A 21,412-nucleotide genomic window follows, 5' to 3' on the forward strand; every position below is an offset into this window, starting at 1 on the left:
GCTACAGTCTAAACGCAACCATAGATCAGAGAAGGAAGTTTGAAATATTTACACATGAAACAAATAACGCATTAAGAATGGATGTGCGTAAACTAGAAAGCATTACGCTTTAATGTCATGTTAAAGACCTTTGAATATAGTCGATGTAATCAAGAAAACCAGCGCGTCATAGAGAACGTATAAATGTGTTCAGTCCTGTGCTTCACAGCTCCCTCACTAACGGACAAGACGCATCAGACGCGCATCGTCTCCAAACGTAAAATTCATGAATTGGTGAGTTCAAGTAAATTATAGAATTACAGGAATATACTACTGGTATGATACTAATACTGTAGGCATATTATAATCTGGCATATTGAAAGCATATGCATGTGTATTTCATTGTGCGTGCTTGGTTAATGGAGCTGGCTGGTTTTAAGGTGTGCGTTAGCATTTATGGATGTATGGATTTATGGAACATTAAATGATTAGGCATCACCAACAGATGGCGCTGCCCTCACAGAAACAGCAGTAGACGTTTCTTTCCCCCTCAGACAGGGCCGGCCCGCGGCATAGGCAGTATAGGCAAATGCTAATGGCGCTGTCCATGATGTGGAGAAGAAAAAAAAGCGCAACTTATATTTTTCATTGTTATTTTTATACTAAAACTAATTGATACTATTATTTCTTATTATGAAAAGAATAAGCCCACACTAGTTTGGTACTGCATAGCAAAGCCTATTAAATAATAATAATAATAATAATAATACCTCATTAAGCCCTATTAAGCAGGTGTTTACATCTGTCTGCATTTTTATTTTCATTTATTATTGGTTAACGTTTGCTCTGCTTGTAATGGTCAGTCAAAATGATATTCCTTCATATAATAGAGTTTTAAGTTTAAGTTATATAAGTTATATAAGAATCGTTTATTGTTACAGTTCATTTTGTCTAAAGTGTGTTTATAGTGTTAAACTTTACATCAAAGTGCTCACTGTGTATGTTAATTCTTCATACCTCAGCATTCCCATATGTTATATTATACTGCAGTTTGCTGCTTCTTTGAATTCTGATCAGCATTGCACTGTAATGATAATAAGATTGAATCTAATATAATTTGCATCTCAGACAAAAATTGCCTTGTATATTATACAGTGGGGGTAAGTATTAGTAATAAGTATTTGATCCCCTGCTGAATTTGTAAGTTTGCCCACTTCCATAGAAATGATCAGACTCTGGTTTTTATGGTTGTTTACTGGTTATGGGTATAGACAGAATATCAATCGAAAATGCATAAAAAACACACAATCTAAAAGTTATAAATTGTTATGTATTTTATTAAGGGAAATAAGTATTTGATCCCCAAGCACAACACAAGTCAGTACTTTGTAGAGAAACCTTTGTTGGCAAGCACAGCGATGAGACGTTTTCTTTTTAGTTGGTCACCAGGTTTGCACACAGCGCAGCTATGACATAATGTAAGACACACATTGCAAGATGAATTTGTGCCATAGAACAAACTGTATGAAACAGCTGGCTAGAGCAGACTAGTTAGTGCATTAACAATAGATAAAGAAATTACATACCACGGTGGACTATGCATCACCATATCAGAGTGGTGAATTAAACATCGTAATCGGTTGTTTAATACTAATATACAGAGTGTGTATAGCAATCTACAATTTTGGAGAAACTCAAAAGCATAAATTCTAAATAATTTACATTTTAAGTTGCAGCTATTTAGAAGGTTACTGTTTTAGTATAGAATTGAGTAGATCCAAACCAGTAACTGGATTTAATTGAAACAAGTAACCAGTATCATGTTCAATTTATCCAATTTATAATAAAAAACAATTTCATTAAAATCAGTTCAGAATTCAGAGTTATGACGTAAATATAAAACAAGTTAGTCCATGCCGTTAGCGGTTTTAGCTAGAAAGTTAGCTCAGGTAGCGTTAGCTCGTGCTCGGCTGCAACAGTGTATACAACAAATACACACTGAAACATGGATCATTTTTAAAACGTATGTGACTAAAAAACACGAGATATTCGATACAACTTTACCTGCAATGAAATACGAATTCAAAACGTCTCGGACGAGGTAGCTCTGTAACGTTCCCTCCAGAGAGCCGTACTGTTGTTCTTCTTTGTGTTCGCTACTGCACATGTCCAACTTTCAACCGACACGATAAAAACGTGAGACGTCTCACTTCTTAAAAATCAAGTGAATGTGAATCTCACTTAGATTCTGAATAAAACACGCTGTTTTTCAGAGATGGAAATGGCCATGGAGTGTGCCATCTCTCATCTTCGTTTAAACTTTAATGTTTGCTGCGCAGTAAGGTAAACTAGCAAGACAGCCTGATCACTGCTGAACCACAGACTGCTACCATTTCCAAAACAGGGATTGATGGCAGAAATTAATTTTATGTAACTGAACATTAAAAATCCTGGATTTGGTAATCCCTAGTCTTGTGATCACCATGAGGCAAACAGCAGAGACGCCAGACAGTCACTATCTGATGAGTTTTTGTCAAAATCTGTTGAAACTTAAGGCTTTCCTCTAAACAAGATATATTTTCTTAAATCAAGTGAGTCTAATTCCTGAAACAAGATGATTTATCTTTTGCAAATAACACGGCAGCTTAAAAACCTTTTCAAATGTCAAAAAAGCTTGTTTCATACGACATATGACTCAAAACAAGAGGTTTTCGAGACTTTTTCACTTAACAAGATATTCAAGATGTATTGTCTTAAATCAAGTCCCTATATCTTGCTGAAATGGTACTCGTTAGGCAGTTGTGTCTTATATTAATTGTAATGAGATATTTGACTAGAAATGAGACAAATATACCTGGTAAGATTTGTATTTTTTGCAGTGTGCTGGAAGATGTAGCTACAAAAATGTCAGGAAAAGCGTACGAGAACAGCTGAACTTTATTTGGGGTTGATCAGAGGCACTTTAAATGGTGACAGGCGTGTGCTGACTCCAATTTAACATGAGTTTGAATGTAATTGGTTAAATCTAAACACAGCCACATCCCCAGTTGTAAAAGGGTGTGCACATTTATGCAAACACATTATCTCAGTTATTTATTTTTACGTCACTTCCCTGGAAGATTTCTGTTTGATTTTCAATTGCGTTGTACAGGTTATAGGTCACATTAAAGTTGCGAAATTATTTGTCCTGCTGTCATGTTTTTACATGGCATTTAAACAGGGGTGTGTAGACTTTTTTATATCCACTGTATTCTTTCTGTCATACAATTTACTTTGATTTAAGACTATTTTGTTATTGGTCTGGGATGGCAATGCTTGGATATTAAAATACTTTTGTTATAATTTCATTGTTAAATCATAATAGAATTTGTGTTTGTGAAACTGCTCATGGCATTATTTTGAGGTGTGTGTGTGTGTGTTTTTTTTACAACCAGAAACACAGGTTGCTGTCGTGTTTTGCAAAACTGTCTGCAAACAGATTGTGTCTTTGCTGTTGAGTCATGTAGTTCAGGAGTTCTGCTCTGTGAAGCATGATATGTTTCCACCCACAATCATAGAATTGCACAGGCTCCTTTTGTTATGAGGCTTGTATTGTGAAATGTTGAAGTTTTCAAATGTGCGTAAACGCCCTAAAAAAGATAATTATAGGCTTCATTTGCTGAAAGTTTACTGGCAACTTCATTTCAACATAAATTTATACAGTGACATTTCATTCATATACATAAGAATAGTTGATCTGATCTGTTCATATGTTTAGGAGATGACATGATAATCACCAACTAAGTCTAGATACACACATATTCACCAAATTCTGTATCTTGTTAATTGTTTGGCTGCAAATGACATAGTGGCATAATGACACAGTAACTTCTTGAGAGAAACAAAAAACCAGGAAAGTATAATTCCTCAATGCTACAATAAACAATAGCTAAATATCGAAAGAGAAAAAAGGTTTCACTGTTCAGTATTAACAGTCTATAAGAGCTACATTTGAAAATTCAGCACACACACCTTAAGGTCAATATATTGTAACCTGTTTAATCTATAATCGATAATGACTGTCCTTTTTGTAGGCTGGTCTTTTTTACAATGATTTTCCATTTTTTCAACATGTAACATGTGATGTGATATTTCATTGCCAGCACTTATTTTGATGTGTAATTTTTCCATAATGAATAGAAAGAGGATATACAACGCACAAACTGGAGATTTCTACAAGTAAAGAGTTCACAGTTTTTTATTGTTTAAACACAATACCTTTTACAGTGAAATTCATGGTCCATAAGATTTTCTACCCTTATGTGTAGGCTTACATCCTATCTTTTGATCCAGTAGAGCAGGTTGTGATCGTTAAACTTAAGCTCGTACGTAAGCACGTAAGATCATGCACAGCTCAATGGCTTCCTCTGGAGAGGTGGGTGGATGAAGACTGTTTTCTGCCATGACAAAGCAGCAAATGTCAAACACTGTATCATCACAGGGATACGGTCCTCTCTGAAGGCATACCACTCTGCAGACTTCTGTGTTATGTTGGGATACCTCTTTCAGGTACTCTCTGGCACCAAAAAGCTGGGGTAGGGTGTACATCACCACTGGGCACCCACCTGGAGACACAGCATTTCTGCATGGGCGAATTCTGTGAGTGTTCCAGAGGTGAACAACTTCCTGCAGTTCTCTCTAAAGATAAATAAAAATAGAAAATGAGAAAATCAGTTCACACATGATCATTAAACTACCTGGTAATGTAGTTTAAATCAGATTTTCATATGGTAAGTACTTCGGATATACAGTAGTGTACTTCTGATAATACTGTCCTTTTATTTTAGTAAGGTTTTGAATAGGCCTATATAGCCTACACGGAGTAAGCTCTTTTTCACTAATATCAGTGGGCCTATGACATTAGTACCACTCTAGCCCACTACACAGGGTACTGCTTTCTGTGAAGTAAAATATCTGAATGCTTTAACCACTAAGCAGGCAGGTGTCACAGTATTATTCTGACATAACATGTCACTTGTGTAGCGCTTACCTCTATTATTTCAAGACATGTGAACTGAATGAGACTTTTATCCAGGAATTCAGCAGATAAGAAGTCTGAGTCTTTTAAATCTTGGAAAAAAAGTTGTCCAGCTGATTGTGCCTCAAGAACACCTGGATTTGTTCAATGTAACAGTTCTCGTTTCCGAGATCCGAACAAATTTGGGAAGCCGTTCCATTCTTTGATGACACCTCATCAATAAAGTATTGCGCGATTATCTTGGATCACTGTTTGTAGAGTAGGCATTAGACAAATATCTAATGTAAGTATTGTAAAAATCATTCTCGCATGTATGAGACTGTGTTCTAAAGTCACTGCCAGAGGATTTTAATTGAGATCATCATAAATTTATCAGCAAAAACACAGTTGCAGCTTGTTTGACTGTGAAAATGGGAACAAAGTCCATCTTCATTGGCACATTTGGTTCTCTAGGATTAGTGCAGTTTTCACATGATATCCGTGTTAGTTCTGCACAGCTAGCTGATTTTCCTGAGTGTGCTGTCCCGTAGAGACAGTGGGTGTCACTGGCTCTGGTGCAGTGCCATGTTCAGAGCTGGTGGAGCCCTGAGGAGACATGTCCAGATATAGTAGACATAGTTTTAGGATGATGTGGATTTTAAATGTGATGGGTCAGTCAGTGAAGTCAGTGAAGACAGAGGTGCGCTCCTATCGCAACACTGCTCTAGTTTCGCCAAGCACTACATTTAACATTGAGATTTAAGATGTAGATTTAACATTTACATTTAACATTTAGTGAATGATGACGATAAAAAAGTGACTTTGAAAAATTCACACCTAATTTTTATTAGTATTTTGGAGCTTAATGTAGAAAACATTGCCTGTTATAACATGCACATCTTGACAAATGGCGCCCCAAATAATTATGCCTTATGAATGTGTAACATGACTGCATAAAATATTAACATTACAGTGTATGATATGAAGATATACAGAAAGACAAAGAACATCAGAACAGTGTTCTTCTTCAGCATTAACATCTGTTCTGCTTCTACCAGTGGTCTCAACATCTGAATGTCTCACCTGACTGTGACTTATATCTCCTGAGTGGTTCGCCACACCTTGAGAAGTGATATTCACTTGCTCAAGGTAGATCAGTCAGTCGTCCACGCCAGGATGAGGGACTAACCCACCCTACACAAAAACCCTAACAACATTTTGTGCATAGTTTTACCCACAGGTCAGTCAAAGCAGAGAAATAGGTTGGACAGCAAGCAAGATCAGCACTGTCATGCCAGACTTTAGATTTAGATTGAGAACAGTTTGAAGGAAACTCAGATGTCTGCTGGTTCAAAGCTTGTAAGATCACCTTGTTTCTAAATCGCCACTTAAGGGGAAAAAAAAAAAAAACTTATAAAGGACTTAAAATATTACGGTTAGAATTAACAATGGTACAGTACAGACACTATAAGAACTGTGCAATAATGCAAAGTAAATCAATTCCATTTATTAGTCAAAAATCAATATTAGAGCCCAGGGTGCAAGGAAACAGTTACACCAATGTGAATATCTTGCATGACAACTCTTTTTTTGTTTTCTTTTTTTTTCTTCGCATCGTTACTTGTAGTCTTTAAATCTTATGTCAGTTTTCAGAACAATTGAATAAAACACAAAAACTCTTTTTTTTTTTCAACACTGGTTGTATTTAAATATACTTGATAGATAAACTTACAATGACTATTAATCTTACATACATCAATCCGGCATAACATTATGACTACCTGATTTGGTGCATGCACTTGAATGCCAGGTCCAAAAGATGAACATGGCTTACTTCTCCTGTCAGTGGTCATAATGTTGTCACTGATCAGTGTATGAAACCTCATATACTGTACCGTGGTGTGAAAAAGGGTTTGCCCCTTTCCTGATTTCATGTTTGTCACACGAAAATGTTTCAGATTGTCAAACATACTTAATTTAAGAAAAAAAGATAACACTTGACGTTGATGTGTGCATTGGGGAAACTAAACAATCCATCCACAAACAGCTCAACAATGGAGAGCCAGCTCATGAGGGAATTACTCAGCAGTCCACCTCCACTTGAAAGACAAAGGACACTCCTTTGAAGCTAACACTTATCAGATATGTAAAAAATGTGGCTAAGATTAGCACCTAAAAGGACAGCTAGATACTGTGAGAATTATTTTTTGATTAGACGTGTAATCAGTTGAGATTGTTCAAAGGACAGGTGTCAGGTGACATCAGTTGAGAATTAACATTCATGAAATCAAACAAAGAATGAGGTCCTAGATAATGGGAGCGTCAAGAGCATCAACCCCGTTTAAGTTACTTGAGGACAGAGCAAGAAGGAAACACGTAGCGAGTCTGAGAGACAAAATAGAGAACGGAGGAGGGAGTCAAAGAGCAGCAAGGGTCCAGCAGAGGAGGATGAGCGTGGAACAGAGCATGTGAGGTCTATGTCAGGGAGGAACAGGTAGGAAGAACTTTCTCCTTTTTCTAGGGCGCTGTCCCAGGGGATTGGAGGACCTGAGTGGCCATGGGTTGAGACCGACCTGTCCACCAACGATGGGAGACTTAAGCCTAAACTCCTCCCGACCTGTAGCCAACCAATCATATTCATTTTGTTGAAACTATTATAATGGTGTGAAACTACTGAAAATCATCCTTTTCGAGGACTCACGTGATGCAGCGATGGTAGGCGGACGTGCCTCTGAGAGCTCCCCACAACACACAGTTTCAATTATCCTTCAACTATCTTATTTCACCCAAACTCTGAACTAAAGTCGACTCCGAGTGAGTGCATGTATACCAGATCCAAAGAAAAGCAAAAAGTTGATCAGCTCGAAAATTACAGCAGGTGTAACATCATCCGAGTCATTAACCTACCAGACGGTTGTGAAGACACAAACCCAGTGAAGTTTTTCACTGACTGGCTCTCTTCTGGGCTCTGACAACTTCCCCAACCCCATCATCATCGAGCAGGCACACAGGGCACTCTACCCCAGACCACCGGAAGATAGCGTTTGCATTGCTCTATCCTGCAACATTGAGAATTCTCCACGACGGGCCGACGACAGTTCTTCAAAACACCTAAAGAAGCCATGTCATTCATTCATAGCTGCATCCTGAAGGTGAGGACGAACATGAGTAAAAGTTGACTGCTGGTGATGCGTTCCAGGTGGTACGGGACATTTAAGTTTCACTGGACATTTTTGATTGGTTAGTGTAACCTACCTTTATATAGTAGTCATAACCTCGCTTATATTTTCGTTCCACTATAGTCGTTGAGAGCATTTTAGATACAACAGCTAATAACGCAAATGCTGTAATTTAATTTTAACCTGACCCATCTTACCTTACTACAACATTGTTCGTATACACTGCTTGACCATTGTTCTCTTTGTTCTCACTGTTCTCAGCTCTATTTTCCTTTGGTCTAAATACGTTCCAAAATTAGTTCTGGATGATTGCCTTATTTTGGATTACTACCGAGTTAATACAACAGGCCTTCAGCCACCCCTTACAGAAAGAAAAAGAATCTGAGAGAGTTAGGCACGTCTTTTCATCATCATTCAATCATCCTTTTCTGGGACATTGGCCAAGGTTGAAGGTTGACTGAATTGGCCCATGCACATGAATTTCTATATTCCAAACATATTTGAATATTTAGAGCAACTGATGTAGAGCAACTAGTCGTCAAATGATGACCTTTTTATTTACCACGTGAACTGAGCTGGACCACCTGAAACCAGAACACCTACGCTAGGATCTTGTTTATTGATTTTAGCTCAGCGTCTAACACCATCTTTCCACAACAGCTTATCTGTTGCCGCTTGGTGTGGATCCAGGAATGTGTAGGTGGTTCACAGACTTACTGACAGGAAGGCGGCAGGCAGCCAGGGTTGGCAGAACAACATGTAGACATTAAGTACTGTCATTAGACTCATTACTGATGGTGACGAGTCGGCGTACAGGAAGAAGGTGGAGCAGTTGGTAGACAGGTCTCGGTAAACAACCTTGCCTTAAACGTTGCCAAAACAAAGGAGATGTAGATAGATTTCAGGAGGGCTGGTCACCAGCACCATCTCCCTCTGAACATCAACAACTCTGAGGTGGAGAGGGTGCACAACACCAAATTCCTGGGGGTCCTTCTGACTGACAAGCTAACCTCCAGAGTCAACACTAGAGCTGTCATTAAGAAGGCCCAACAACAACTTCACTCTCTCCACAGACTGAAAAAGGTCAACCTTCCGGTTCCTGCCCTGACCATGTTTTACAGAGGCACCATTGAGACTGTTCTCACATACTGCATTTCATCCTGGTTTGGCAGCAGCACAGAAGAAGATAGGCACAATCTAAACAGGGTGGTGAGAACAGCAGAGGAAGTCATTGCTGGGTCACTGCCACATCTGCCGGACATCTACAGATCCCATTGTGTGCGCAGAGCAGAGGGAATTCTAAAGGACCTCACACATCCCTCTCACAGCAGAACTCCAAGAACTCCGCTGCAGCCTGCACACACATTAGAGGCCCATTGGCTTGTCAGTCTAAAAAATACCTGGCCCAGTGGTCCTATGATAGGCTACAGAGGCCCAGGAGTCCCACCCACGCTGGTTCTTGACCTGAGTACAAGAGATACTGAGTACAAGTTCTGTTTACTGTTTTTTGCAGGTCATGAATTTGGTGAGGAGTGGAGCTCGCTGGCTGCTGATGAGGAAGTAGGGCAATACATACATGTGCACATACATGTATATGAGAATGCATATCTATTCAGACCTGTAATTCATGCCTTATACTTTTTCCACACATCTATGGATATTTTTTTTTCAATTTTCTATTTATGGTTTCATAATGACTGAGTCACTGTTAAAACAAATGAGCAACTTTAATGCTGCTACTGTCTGTAATATGTTTCTATTTAGATTATTTGTCAGGATATTTTGTTATTATTGTCCAAGTCTGGTTTTAACTAATGCTGGGCTTACATTAAAAAGATTTTCACAGTCACAGACTAAAAACTGAAAGGGTAGCATAAGGGTTCTTCCGGTTAGTCTCGTCCCACCCCTAGTCATGACATACCTCTGTTGTGATTTGACTCTATAATGAATAAAGATTGATTGATTGATTGATTGATTGATTGATTGATTGATTGATTGATTGATTGCTATAGCTGTCAATTTTAGTCTGCTTTATTTGTTAACTGCTATCAAGGAATATGACTCTCCTTTCTGGTATGCATGAGAGAAGACGCCATGAGATTTGTGGACTTCTACGTGGTGTCTGCTGATAATGTAGTGGGCTGGTCTGGACAGAAAATGCCAGGGCTGAATTTTTGTCCCAGTCCACCCCTGTATAAAACTATAAAATCTGTATATAAACAATTTTGTCTCTGAACAGACTAGATATGATCTGCAACAAACATTGGAATTCTGAATGGGGCACGTCGTCAGGTGCCGTGAATCTTATGCAGACATCACTCATGATCCGAAAGCTCCTGAATCAAGGTGAGGACTCTTGGGTTCATATGAAAATGGGACTTTTTAGTCTCCACTTTAGTGCCCTTCTCTGGGTTGATGGAGATAAAACACCTTGGGAAATAGAAGAAAAACAGACAACTTTGTTAATAATAATAAAATTGGACCATAGCAGTTACAATCTTGGAGATTTTCATTTAAATAAATAAATGTTGCTGAATGAGTTATCAATGGTGACTGAGACTATGATCCTTTGATGAAAACCCTTGCATTTACAGTATTGTTGACTTTCATAGAAAAAAAGACAAATCACAATACAAAGCACTCACTCTGGTAATATGTTTTTTAGCAGGAGTTATTCAGATTTGTTTCACCTCAATACAATGCAAATTAGATTTAAAGCCAATCCAAAGAGACATACCTCTGAATAAACTCCAGGGTAGACGTCTGCTCTGATGGTTAATGGACATTAAAGCAATAATAGCTCCCAAACACCATGTAGATGGCAGAAATGTTGGAAAGGGATGTTGTCCTGTATGATAATTCGATCCAGAGAATGTACCGTTGTGAGGAAAAGCAGGACCATCCTGAAAAAGAACAGAAAACAAAAACAAAACATAATACAAACAAAGTTGAAGACAAGACTTTATTTTCCTATTTTCACAAAACGTTTAAATGTTTAAAGGCTGATACGCCACCCCTATGAGAAATTTAGTCAATCACCGTATTCCCTAGAGTTGGATAAGTGAGAAAAAACGTGTGAATGTGAATGTGCTAATGACAAATTTATATTGAAAATCATTACCATTGTATTTAAAATGTACTAGAAATTTCCAATTATCCAATTATATTAATGAGAAAAAAAACAGGTAAATTAACAGCTGTGACTGGTTAAGTATTTTACAAAATATTATCCTAAATTAAACATCACTTCATTGTTTATCTATTTACATATTTTTGTGTTGTGATTTCACAGCACTTAACTATTAATTTTATTTATTTATTTTACAATGTAGACATCATGCCAAGATCCAAAGAAATTCTGAAGCCATTTCTAAAGCCTTGGGACTAAGCTTTGAGAGCCATTATCCACAAATGGTGAAATTGTGGAAAAGTGGTAAATCTTTTCAAGAGCGGTCGGCCGATCAAAATGACCCCACAATTCATCCAAGAGGCTACAAAAGCATCGGTGTAGATGGGGATGCTCAGGACACGCCCTGCTCTACTGTGTCAACACTACAAATACAACCACTGTCCATAGTATTTAGTTAATAATTACGGAACACAAAGGGATAACACTCAGTTTCTGCTTGAAGTCCCACTTCTAACCCAAATATCGCTCTGATTGGCTCTCCCGTTTGCCGCTTACATGTGATTAGCTGTCCCCACTGTCGCTCCATCTGTTGGTAAAGCTATTTGTAACCTGCTGCCAGTTGGACTGGACAGGAGGCGACAGTTGTCTTTTTTCTGCCTGGGTCACACCAGCTAGACAGATTTCAATATTAGTTTCAATACTTGTTCTATTTGCATTTATATTTGTTGAAATTGGAAAAACTTGTTTTTCATGTACTCCTAAAGACGGAAACAAAATGATTCAACAAATATTTCAACAAGACATGAGGAGTACACTTTCTGCTTTATCCTACTGGTCAACCTTTGTTGGGTACACTTGTTGGAATAAAGTTTGGCTATTGTCCCATGTTTAATTAATTTGGCCAAAATACGACCAAAAAATAAATGAGTACAACTAATTTAGTTCAATTGCACTGAATGTAGAAAAACAAGAAACAAGTTGCAGTTACAGTTGCCTACTGGCAGATTTACTCTCTTGTCTCCGCAACAAATCCCCTTGGAAAGTTTCCATATGCCATAAACAAGTCAAACCAGCCTAGTACACACAAATAACATTTGTACATGGCAACAAAGAACGAAATCAAAATCTGGAGGCTACATAACTTTGGCAGCCAAAGCTACTTGGTCCCATTTATCAGTGTTTGTAACGCAGATTCACAACAACTGAAACCAAAGAGAAGAAGACAACAATTAAATGGTTTCTGCGTTTGAGGTCTGAGTGGATTAAGTTGTATTTCAATGTGTGTTTTCTTCATATGGTCTTGATGTATGTGGATGTGATGTTTAGATTTGGGTAGAGAGAAGACTGTAAGGGTGACCATGTCACATGAGTTAATCACAGTAGCTTTGACAAGCACATATACACAGTATCTCAACAAAACTTTCTCCAACATATTAGTAAATTCCCTTCAATAATATAAAAGTGCATCCCTGGTTCAAAAATAAATACAAACAAACAGTGAATACCCTGAAACCGTGCATAATTGCTTCATTTCATACAAACTTCCACCTGGTACACTTTTAATTTAGCTTTTATTTCTTCCTTCCACTCTGGTAGTGTTCTCCCAAAGAAAGCAGCATGTCATTCAGCATGTCAGGAATTCACCACCCTCTATAAAAGGAGATTTGTTTTTGCTCATCTAAATGCTGGATAACATCATACTCCCGTTGTCCTGGATGGTTTCCAGTTCTGAACTTTTTGTCCCGGAGTTCCTCAAAGTAATGATTCCAGTTTCCATCCTTGTCTGCTCCGAAACCAAACACATGAACCTGTGAAAAGGAAAACCAACATGTAACAGCCAACAAAACTACATAATGTATAAAAGACTTGTTCACTTTTGTAACTAATACGTGCACACCAGCCAAAATAATGATTGAATTATGGTCGAGGTGGAGATGGATGAATGGTCAGTGAAAGCAAAAAGGAAATGATTCAAAGACTGTCTCTGGGGGTGTACGAGATGAAAAAAATATATTCACACAGAACCAGTTTCACCTGGGACATCCAGTGATTCATGTGTGGTTCATGTGGAGCATTCGCACGGCATGATCTCTGCTGGATTCCACCTCACTCCACTGTGTGTCAGATAACAATTTACAATATATTTGACAGCTTTGGTTACTTTGTAAATTATAAAGGATAATACAACATATATTTTTTCATACTATTTATCCTGGGGAAGAAATAGTCCTTTCAGTATTTAAATCAGCTCCACCTTTGCCAACACTTAAATGATTGATTTCATGATTTCATCATTCTAATGCTCAGAGACAGTGCCACTGGATTAGTTTTATCACAGGACCTCTGTTCTCCCAGACATATGGTAGGTAATTTGCGGTGTAAATTTTAATTTCCTGGACCGAACGACTTTGGGGGAATGGAACACATTGTTTTACGTTTAGAATTTCTTTAATTTCCACAATTAAAACACACATTGCTTTACGTTTATAATATGCATCGCCTGCGTTGTACATCTACTTTTAATCACTGTTACGATTTTAATGGTGGGGGTGTGGGTGGGGCATGCATAATTTTTACTTTAATAATCTTTTTTTTTTATTAAACACAAATTATTTAACAGTTTTAACATTTAACAGTTTCCCATCACTACCTTGCGGCCGCTTCCCTCTAAACATTAGACAAATATTATACGTCCTCTACAACAACCTACAGCCACCTGAAATCAGTGTCTACTGAATTGCAAGTAAGTTTGGTCAGCCCATAGACTTGCCTAGTTAATTTTGTGTCCATTTATGCATTTATAGCGTTTGCCGTTTTAGCTGTCGTGTTGATCTATTTCAAACCCGTTGTCGCTACAATTAGCATTGCATCTGCTAACGTTAGCTTTTGAACACGACAAATAGTTTACAACAAAGCCAGCGAAAAATCAATACATAGAGCGTTTGGTAACGTTATATATAACACATACAGTGTTACGAGTGTGCATTTGTGTAGTTTTACTTTTTCTACTTGTACAGGTGGAATTGTTGGGTTTTAAGAGGTTAATAAGGCCTTCAGCCTGTGTATAACACTGAGAAGAATCAGGAAGAATGTTACTTCCGCTATCTCACCATATAAGGGGTTGTCTTCCGTTTTGCTACAGCTTGCGCACAGACTAGAAACTCATCACACCCTAATATTTCATACGCTGGAAAAAAGCTTATTGGCTACACATAGAAACTCACTGACACATGAGAGGCAGTGCTCCTCCCTTCTGGAACCGCGGAGTCTAGGTAGAATAAGGTCACTGTACGTGCTTGAAGGGGAGCTTTTGTTTTTTTCTACCCCTAAGGTGGACTGACTGAAGCCTCAGCGCTGAAATCAATACCTATTCTCTGTGTACCAAATAAATATCCTAAATGTGAGAAATTGTCGCGTGATTTGTGCATAGATGGACTATCCTTCCCAAAAGGTATAAAGATCCTGGGCTGAAGGAGAGGAAAATATCTTTCCTTTGATAGAATCATGCAATTTGATAATCTGGAACTTACAAGGACACATACTTCAGAGTATTTAAAGCATGCACCTCAAAGGACTGGAGATGGGGGCTTCACAGTCACTCAGGGCTGATTTTGTTTGAAGAAACTATGCTCAGCTTTATTTTTTACGAATAGTGTTGTTTCAACACTATAGCCGCTGTCCTCAGCGTGTTGTTTTTCTTTTTTATTATTGTTGTTAATAAAATTAACATTTATCAGTGTAAACAAAAAAAATACATTTGATTTTTACCAGTGTTCACTATTTGTTTTTTTTTATTATTGTTTTATATTTTAATTGTTCTTATATTTGTACATAGTCACTCAGGACTAACCCTATTTTTGTAGTACAGACCCAGGAGGTGTCATTTTATTCATTTTATTTTACCACTTCTTTTTTTTTTTTTTTAAACTTATATGAGGGTTATGATGGCTGCTGTTTGTTGAATTTGTAGCCTAGTAACTAGTATTTCTCAACTGAAATCAACATTATGTTTGCAATAAAGATGTGGGAAAAAACAGCCGGGATTGGATTGTGATTTATTGTTAACCTGGCTGTGGTCTTGCCCAGAAGGTAGGAACCTGTTTCCTTTACCAGTTAATTTTACTGTTTTGTTTGGCTCCGCAGCAGGTTTGGAGTGGAAACATGTAATGCCTTTGGTATGCATTTCCAGTTACCATCTGCTGTAGAGAAATATGCATAGAAACTAAACTAAACTAAACTAAAAGCAGTACAGTACACAGTGTTCTAAGGCCCACCAGTGACCTAATACACCTGAGCAAAAAGAAAACAACTCGATAAAACGTCGGATAATTACGCGTGCAGCGTCGGTCACCACCATCATGTGATATTGTCAGGTTAAACTTGAGTTAAACAACAGGTGTTAAACTTCTGGGTCATGATAACCTCATTTTTTATTGATAAACCTAGTGCCGTCGAGCAGACGAGACACAAAGTGATGGTAACTGGTAGATTAAGAACCCCAAAAAGTAGATATTGAGCAAGATAGTTATCTGTTGTTTACCTTTGTAGTCGCAAGCAGACATGCAGTGACAGTGTATTTGCGTCAGTAAAAAAAAAAAAAAAGAAAGAAAAGAAAACAAACTTGAAGGAGTGGCAGCTTAAATGAATGTAGAGGAAGCACTGGTACACTATAAAAACAATGTCTAAAAATGAGTTTCAAATTTGACATAGAAAAGATGTCCACAAAGACCACATTTGGACTACCAGTAGCTCCTATAATTATGTACTGTAGACTTCATGAATGGACGTTCAGTAGATGTCACAAAAAGACGTTGTCTGGAGTAACAGTCTGCACCTTCAGGTGACCCAAATTAGACGTGCAAAAATGACTTGAAGACGTTGTTTAGATGTTTCTTTGCTCAGTGGGTTACGTCACTCATTTTTACAAATATGTAATATAGTATCGAGATTATTTTGTTATGTATCAAGTAGTGGCTGTTGAACTTGGGTTTTACCTTCCCTGACAAGAACAGAAGCCGCTGTGACCAAAGTGCCTCAGAGTCTCGTATGGAGGAGGTCAGCATCTATCTTTTACCACTAAGGGATTTTTTTCCATCACTGTGGGCAAATTATATTTAACCTAAAAACTTTGCCAACTACGACCTTATCTTACTCAGTCATGCAGGTCACATGTCTGAGTGCTAAGCCTTTGTTGTTGTGACCTTTGTTTTAAATGTGACAAACATACTGAGCTGCTCGCTTTAGACTCGCTATTTATTCAGAAACCATGAACTTTTTAAACCTCACAAAGGCAGCTCCAGTTCAAGGTATGAACTTACCTCATTGCAAATGTTCAGCGCAAGAGCCAAAGTTATAAAGCCAGTGGATGGATACCGGCCCTTCTGTCCCAGCCACGTGTCATGAGCGTATCTTATGAAAGCCGGGTTGATCACCATCACCTGTTGTCAATCAGAATTGGTCTTTAACCCTCCTGTTATACCTGGGGTAAGTTTGACCCCATTCAATGTTCATCATTCAAAAAATAACAGTTGACTTTTTTCATTCGTATTTTATGACTTTTCTTAATTTGATGGAGACAACTGGCTAAGCACAAAATTATCATCATGATATTTGTTCAATGTGCTGAACACAGTGCACACATTGGTGTTCCTCTGGGGTAGGTTTGACCCCAAACTGTTCATTCTAATTTAAAAGTTTGCCCTGATGGTGGCGCTAGAGGAAAGGTCAACTCCCTGGTAGGTTTCATTATCAAGGGGTTATTTATGTATTCAACAAATCAACAAAGGTCCTGACACAACAACTTGGTCAACAAATTCATGTAAATAATATTCTGGAGGCAAATATCCCTGGCGTCAAATTGACTTCAAGGGTAAAATGTGTTAGTAACATTTGAGGATAACAGGAGAGTTACACGACCCACTACCTGTAGAGTCCATGAATCTCTTAGTGTTACTCACCAAATCCTTGTTGGCTGCTATTTTTGATTTTACGGACCTGTTGGGGACGGCATGAAGTGACAAATTCAAATTAAGTCTTTGACACACCCTCCAAAAGATCATCATGCAGATGTGACCTGTGTGTCTATTAAACAAAATTCTAATTTGCATAATCTATTTTACATGAAACTCATGAAACACTACAGGAACACACATTATGTCCAAGCACAGTCTTCCTCCTTGCTCTCACAGATAATGACAAGTATTACCGACACTAAATAGCTAAGTGCTAGTCAATCTTGAAAACAGGGGAAAGTAATTTCTACTCACATTGAATTATTTGTTCTTTCATCAACTATTAACTTAGTTGACTTAGCCAGTGGAGCAGTGTGTCTTGCTCTGTCTGTGACCAAGTCTGGTGGCAGTTATTGCCTAAGACCCCAATAGACTGTAGAATGATTTCAAGATCATCTAGTGTGACTGTTCCAGGTTAGTCCAAGAGGAAGTACTCCTATGTTATAATCTGACACAACCAATCTGATTGAGGTGGAATTGTAGTTTAGCATCATGACTCAGCTTCTGTGAGCATGGACTGAGCCCTCTAACTGGCATCCCTTGTCACTTAGAATCACACGCATGACACGCAGCATGCATAGTATGATCTAATCACATTACATTAAACACACCTGATAGCAAACTGGGACAACCACTTAAATACAGTCTAAAATAAAAAATTGAAAAGAGGATTGACTCACATTCCATGAAATCCAGTTGTCATGCTCATCCTGAGCCACTCTAGATCCAGTATCTTGAATGGGGTCAACACAAGGTGAGTGGAGTTGTCTAAATCCACGGCACTCTCTGGATACATGACCTGATGAGTTGTTTTGGTGCCAACATCTTCTTCGAAGCCTTTGGTGCGACCCCTGTTAATTCTAAAAAAACACAGGGGAAATCATTCCACTCTTTAAGAAGAGGCCAGTCTTTAAATGAGATTTTCTTCTTGGTGAATATTTACCTGATGATGTAATCATGGAAATCTATCTGAGGTCCATGACGTGATCCCTTCAAGTTACCAGAATTTCCCACCACAGCACAGGTCTTACAGCTGTCTCTGCTGAGTTTTACAGGCTCCAGGATGGTTGGGAATGTCTGAAACAGGCTGTTCACTGTTTCTTTATATGTGTTGTAGTCTTGTTTTTCATCCTGTAAGTGCTGGTGGAGACAGATACAGAATGTTTATCTGGACTAGCACATTATTACAACGAATATCTGCATTTTAGTCTATTGAGTCCACTTTAAAACTTTCAATCTTAACCTGGCACGCACCAAGTGAAGTGATCCATTAGGGGTAAACCACCACAACTACCGGGACTCAACTTCGGAAACAGTTGCGGGAAGCCTCCCTGACTGGTGGTTCCGGAGGAGGAGAGGAAGCGGGGCAGACATCAGGCTTAAAGGTGGTCGGAAGCCAGGCGAGTTAACCCGCCTACAGCTTGAGTAGCGCTATCACTGAATTCAGTCGGGGTAATATTCTGCTGACGTGAAGCCGTAACCCTGTATAAACGGTGAAGCTGTCTTATCTGTACCTATGGGATCTAACAACAGATGTCGTCAGAAAAAAAAAAAAGACACATCGAGTCCATTTACATTAATTAATTTTTACAGACTGTAAGTCTGTAGTCAAAAGATGAAACGAGACGAAGGAAAAGAGGAAGATGATGTAATAATAATAATAATAATAATAATAATAATAATAATAATCATCATCATCATCATCTGCTGTCCAGCTGAGCGACGACTGAGATTCCCACTGAACGTCAGAAGAAGCGCTGTAGATGCCAGGCTGGAGTTGGAGGTGGAGGAGGAGAAGGAAGTTCAGGTCGGCGTGTGATGTGTTGTGCAGCAGGATGGATGGACTGTGTGCGCTTGCTGGGTCCCAGAGGGAATGTGTCTGAGAAGCGCTTTGGAGTTGTTGTTGGAGTTTACATCCCTCTCTCAGCGGACAAGGCAACAGCCTACGACACGATCCATGCCACTGTTGCTATGCATCTGACCAAACAACTGGATATTTTTGGACAAATACTTTTGTACATTTGTTCATAATGCTAATTCTGAAGATTTTTGATTACACTTACATATCACATTTCATTTTTACTATATTATTAATATTTAATAATATTTTTTATTTCAATCTAAATCTAAATCTTATTTTCTTTTCTTTTTACTTGTGGTTTTTAAGAGTGCTACCTTTACTCCTGTGACCCTCGTGTATCATTAAAGTCTGTCTAAGTCCAAGAAGAAGAAAAGGGAAGAAGAGGAGGGAGTGAAAGAAGTAATAATGACAATAATAATAATGAGACTATTTTAGTGGCAGAATTGTTGACTTAGTCAATCATAACAACATATTAAGCCGATAGGTAATCAAATGTAAATAAATTATTTTAAAAAGTAATATAATTAGTTTTCATCTCTTGCCTGATCAGTGAATGCGCTTCTGGTCCAACTACCACTATATGAGTGTGTCACTACTGACTACTGGGTAAACTGTCAGCTGATCGGTGTCAGATAATCCCTGGAAGCTGCAGGTGTGGAAAGGTGGGGCGTGGTGGTAGCAACAGAACAGACATCAGTGCCACAAAAAAAGAACACTGGTCTGCCCAAGTGTTGGTGCTTTCCTCCATTATATGGTATGTACAATCAATGTGTTCTTAGAAGATACTTTAAACTTATTTTTTTCGTTGTCGTTGTTTTGTTTGCTAGTGAAATGAATTCATGTCTAACTACATCCCATTTAATCGTTTATCCAATCAAGTCATTGCATCCAAAAACGTAAGTGTGAAAGTGCTGAAGGAAATATTCTGACTTATGCTCGTTTCAGTTGTACCCTTCAGTGAGAATTATGCTGTGTATGTATATCCGCTACAGTCTAAACGCAACCATAGATCAGAGAAGGAAGTTTGAAATATTTACACAGCTCCCTCACTAACGGACAAGACGCATCAGACGCGCATCATCTTCAAACGTAAAAACGTAATATTCATGAATTGGTGAGTTCAAGTAAATTATAGAATTACAGGAATATACTACCGCTATGATACTAATACTGTAGGCATATTATAATCTGGCATATTGAAAGCATATGCATGTGTATTTCATTGTGCGTGCTTGGTTAATGGAGCTGGCTGGTTTTAAGGTGTGCGTTAGCATTTATGGATGTATGGATTTATGGAACATTAAATGATTAGGCATCACCAACAGATGGCGCTGCCCTCACAGAAACAGCAGTAGACGTTTCTTTCCCCCTCAGACAGGGCCGGCCCGCGGCATAGGCAGTATAGGCAAATGCTAATGGCGCTGTCCATGATGTGGAGAAGAAAAAAAAGCGCAACTTATATTTTTCATTGTTATTTTTATACTAAAACTAATTGATACTATTATTTCTTATTATGAAAAGAATAAGCCCACACTAGTTTTGGTACTGCATAGCAAAGCCTATTAAATAATAATAATAATAATAATAATACCTCATTAAGCCCTATTAAGCAGGTGTTTACATCTGTCTGCATTTTTATTTTCATTTATTATTGGTTAACGTTTGCTCTGCTTGTAATGGTCAGTCAAAATGATATTCCTTCATATAATAGAGTTTTAAGTTTAAGTTATATAAGTTATATAAGAATCGTTTATTGTTACAGTTCATTTTGTCTAAAGTGTGTTTATAGTGTTAAACTTTACATCAAAGTGCTCACTGTGTATGTTAATTCTTCATACCTCAGCATTCCCATATGTTATATTATACTGCAGTTTGCTGCTTCTTTGAATTCTGATCAGCATTGCACTGTAATGATAATAAGATTGAATCTAATATAATTTGCATCTCAGACAAAAATTGCCTTGTATATTATACAGTGGGGGTAAGTATTAGTAATAAGTATTTGATCCCCTGCTGAATTTGTAAGTTTGCCCACTTCCATAGAAATGATCAGACTCTGGTTTTTATGGTTGTTTACTGGTTATGGGTATAGACAGAATATCAATCGAAAATGCATAAAAAACACACAATCTAAAAGTTATAAATTGTTATGTATTTTATTAAGGAAATAAGTATTTGATCCCCAAGCACAACACAAGTCAGTACTTTGTAGAGAAACCTTTGTTGGCAAGCACAGCGATGAGACTTTTTGTAGTT

At 38.0% G+C, this 21,412-nt stretch overlaps 1 protein-coding gene across 1 annotated transcript in view; it reads right to left on the minus strand.

The window, feature by feature from the left end:
• Window positions 1–12,526: 12,526 nt before the first annotated feature.
• The window catches only part of LOC125019741 (CMP-N-acetylneuraminate-beta-galactosamide-alpha-2,3-sialyltransferase 1-like), a 10,230-nt gene continuing 1,344 nt past the window's right edge, over window positions 12,527–21,412 (minus strand). The window contains exons 2-6 of the mRNA XM_047604704.1: window positions 18,239–18,435; window positions 17,976–18,155; window positions 17,242–17,278; window positions 16,603–16,722; window positions 12,527–13,092 (exon numbers count right to left, since the gene is read on the minus strand). Of these exons, the coding sequence (XP_047460660.1) occupies window positions 12,925–13,092; window positions 16,603–16,722; window positions 17,242–17,278; window positions 17,976–18,155; window positions 18,239–18,435 (702 nt within the window). The 3' untranslated portion in view covers window positions 12,527–12,924. The remainder of the gene's footprint in view (window positions 13,093–16,602; window positions 16,723–17,241; window positions 17,279–17,975; window positions 18,156–18,238; window positions 18,436–21,412) is intronic.

This window comes from Mugil cephalus, chromosome 14 (assembly GCF_022458985.1).
Source record: "Mugil cephalus isolate CIBA_MC_2020 chromosome 14, CIBA_Mcephalus_1.1, whole genome shotgun sequence".
NCBI classification, from domain to species: Eukaryota; Metazoa; Chordata; class Actinopteri; order Mugiliformes; family Mugilidae; genus Mugil; species Mugil cephalus.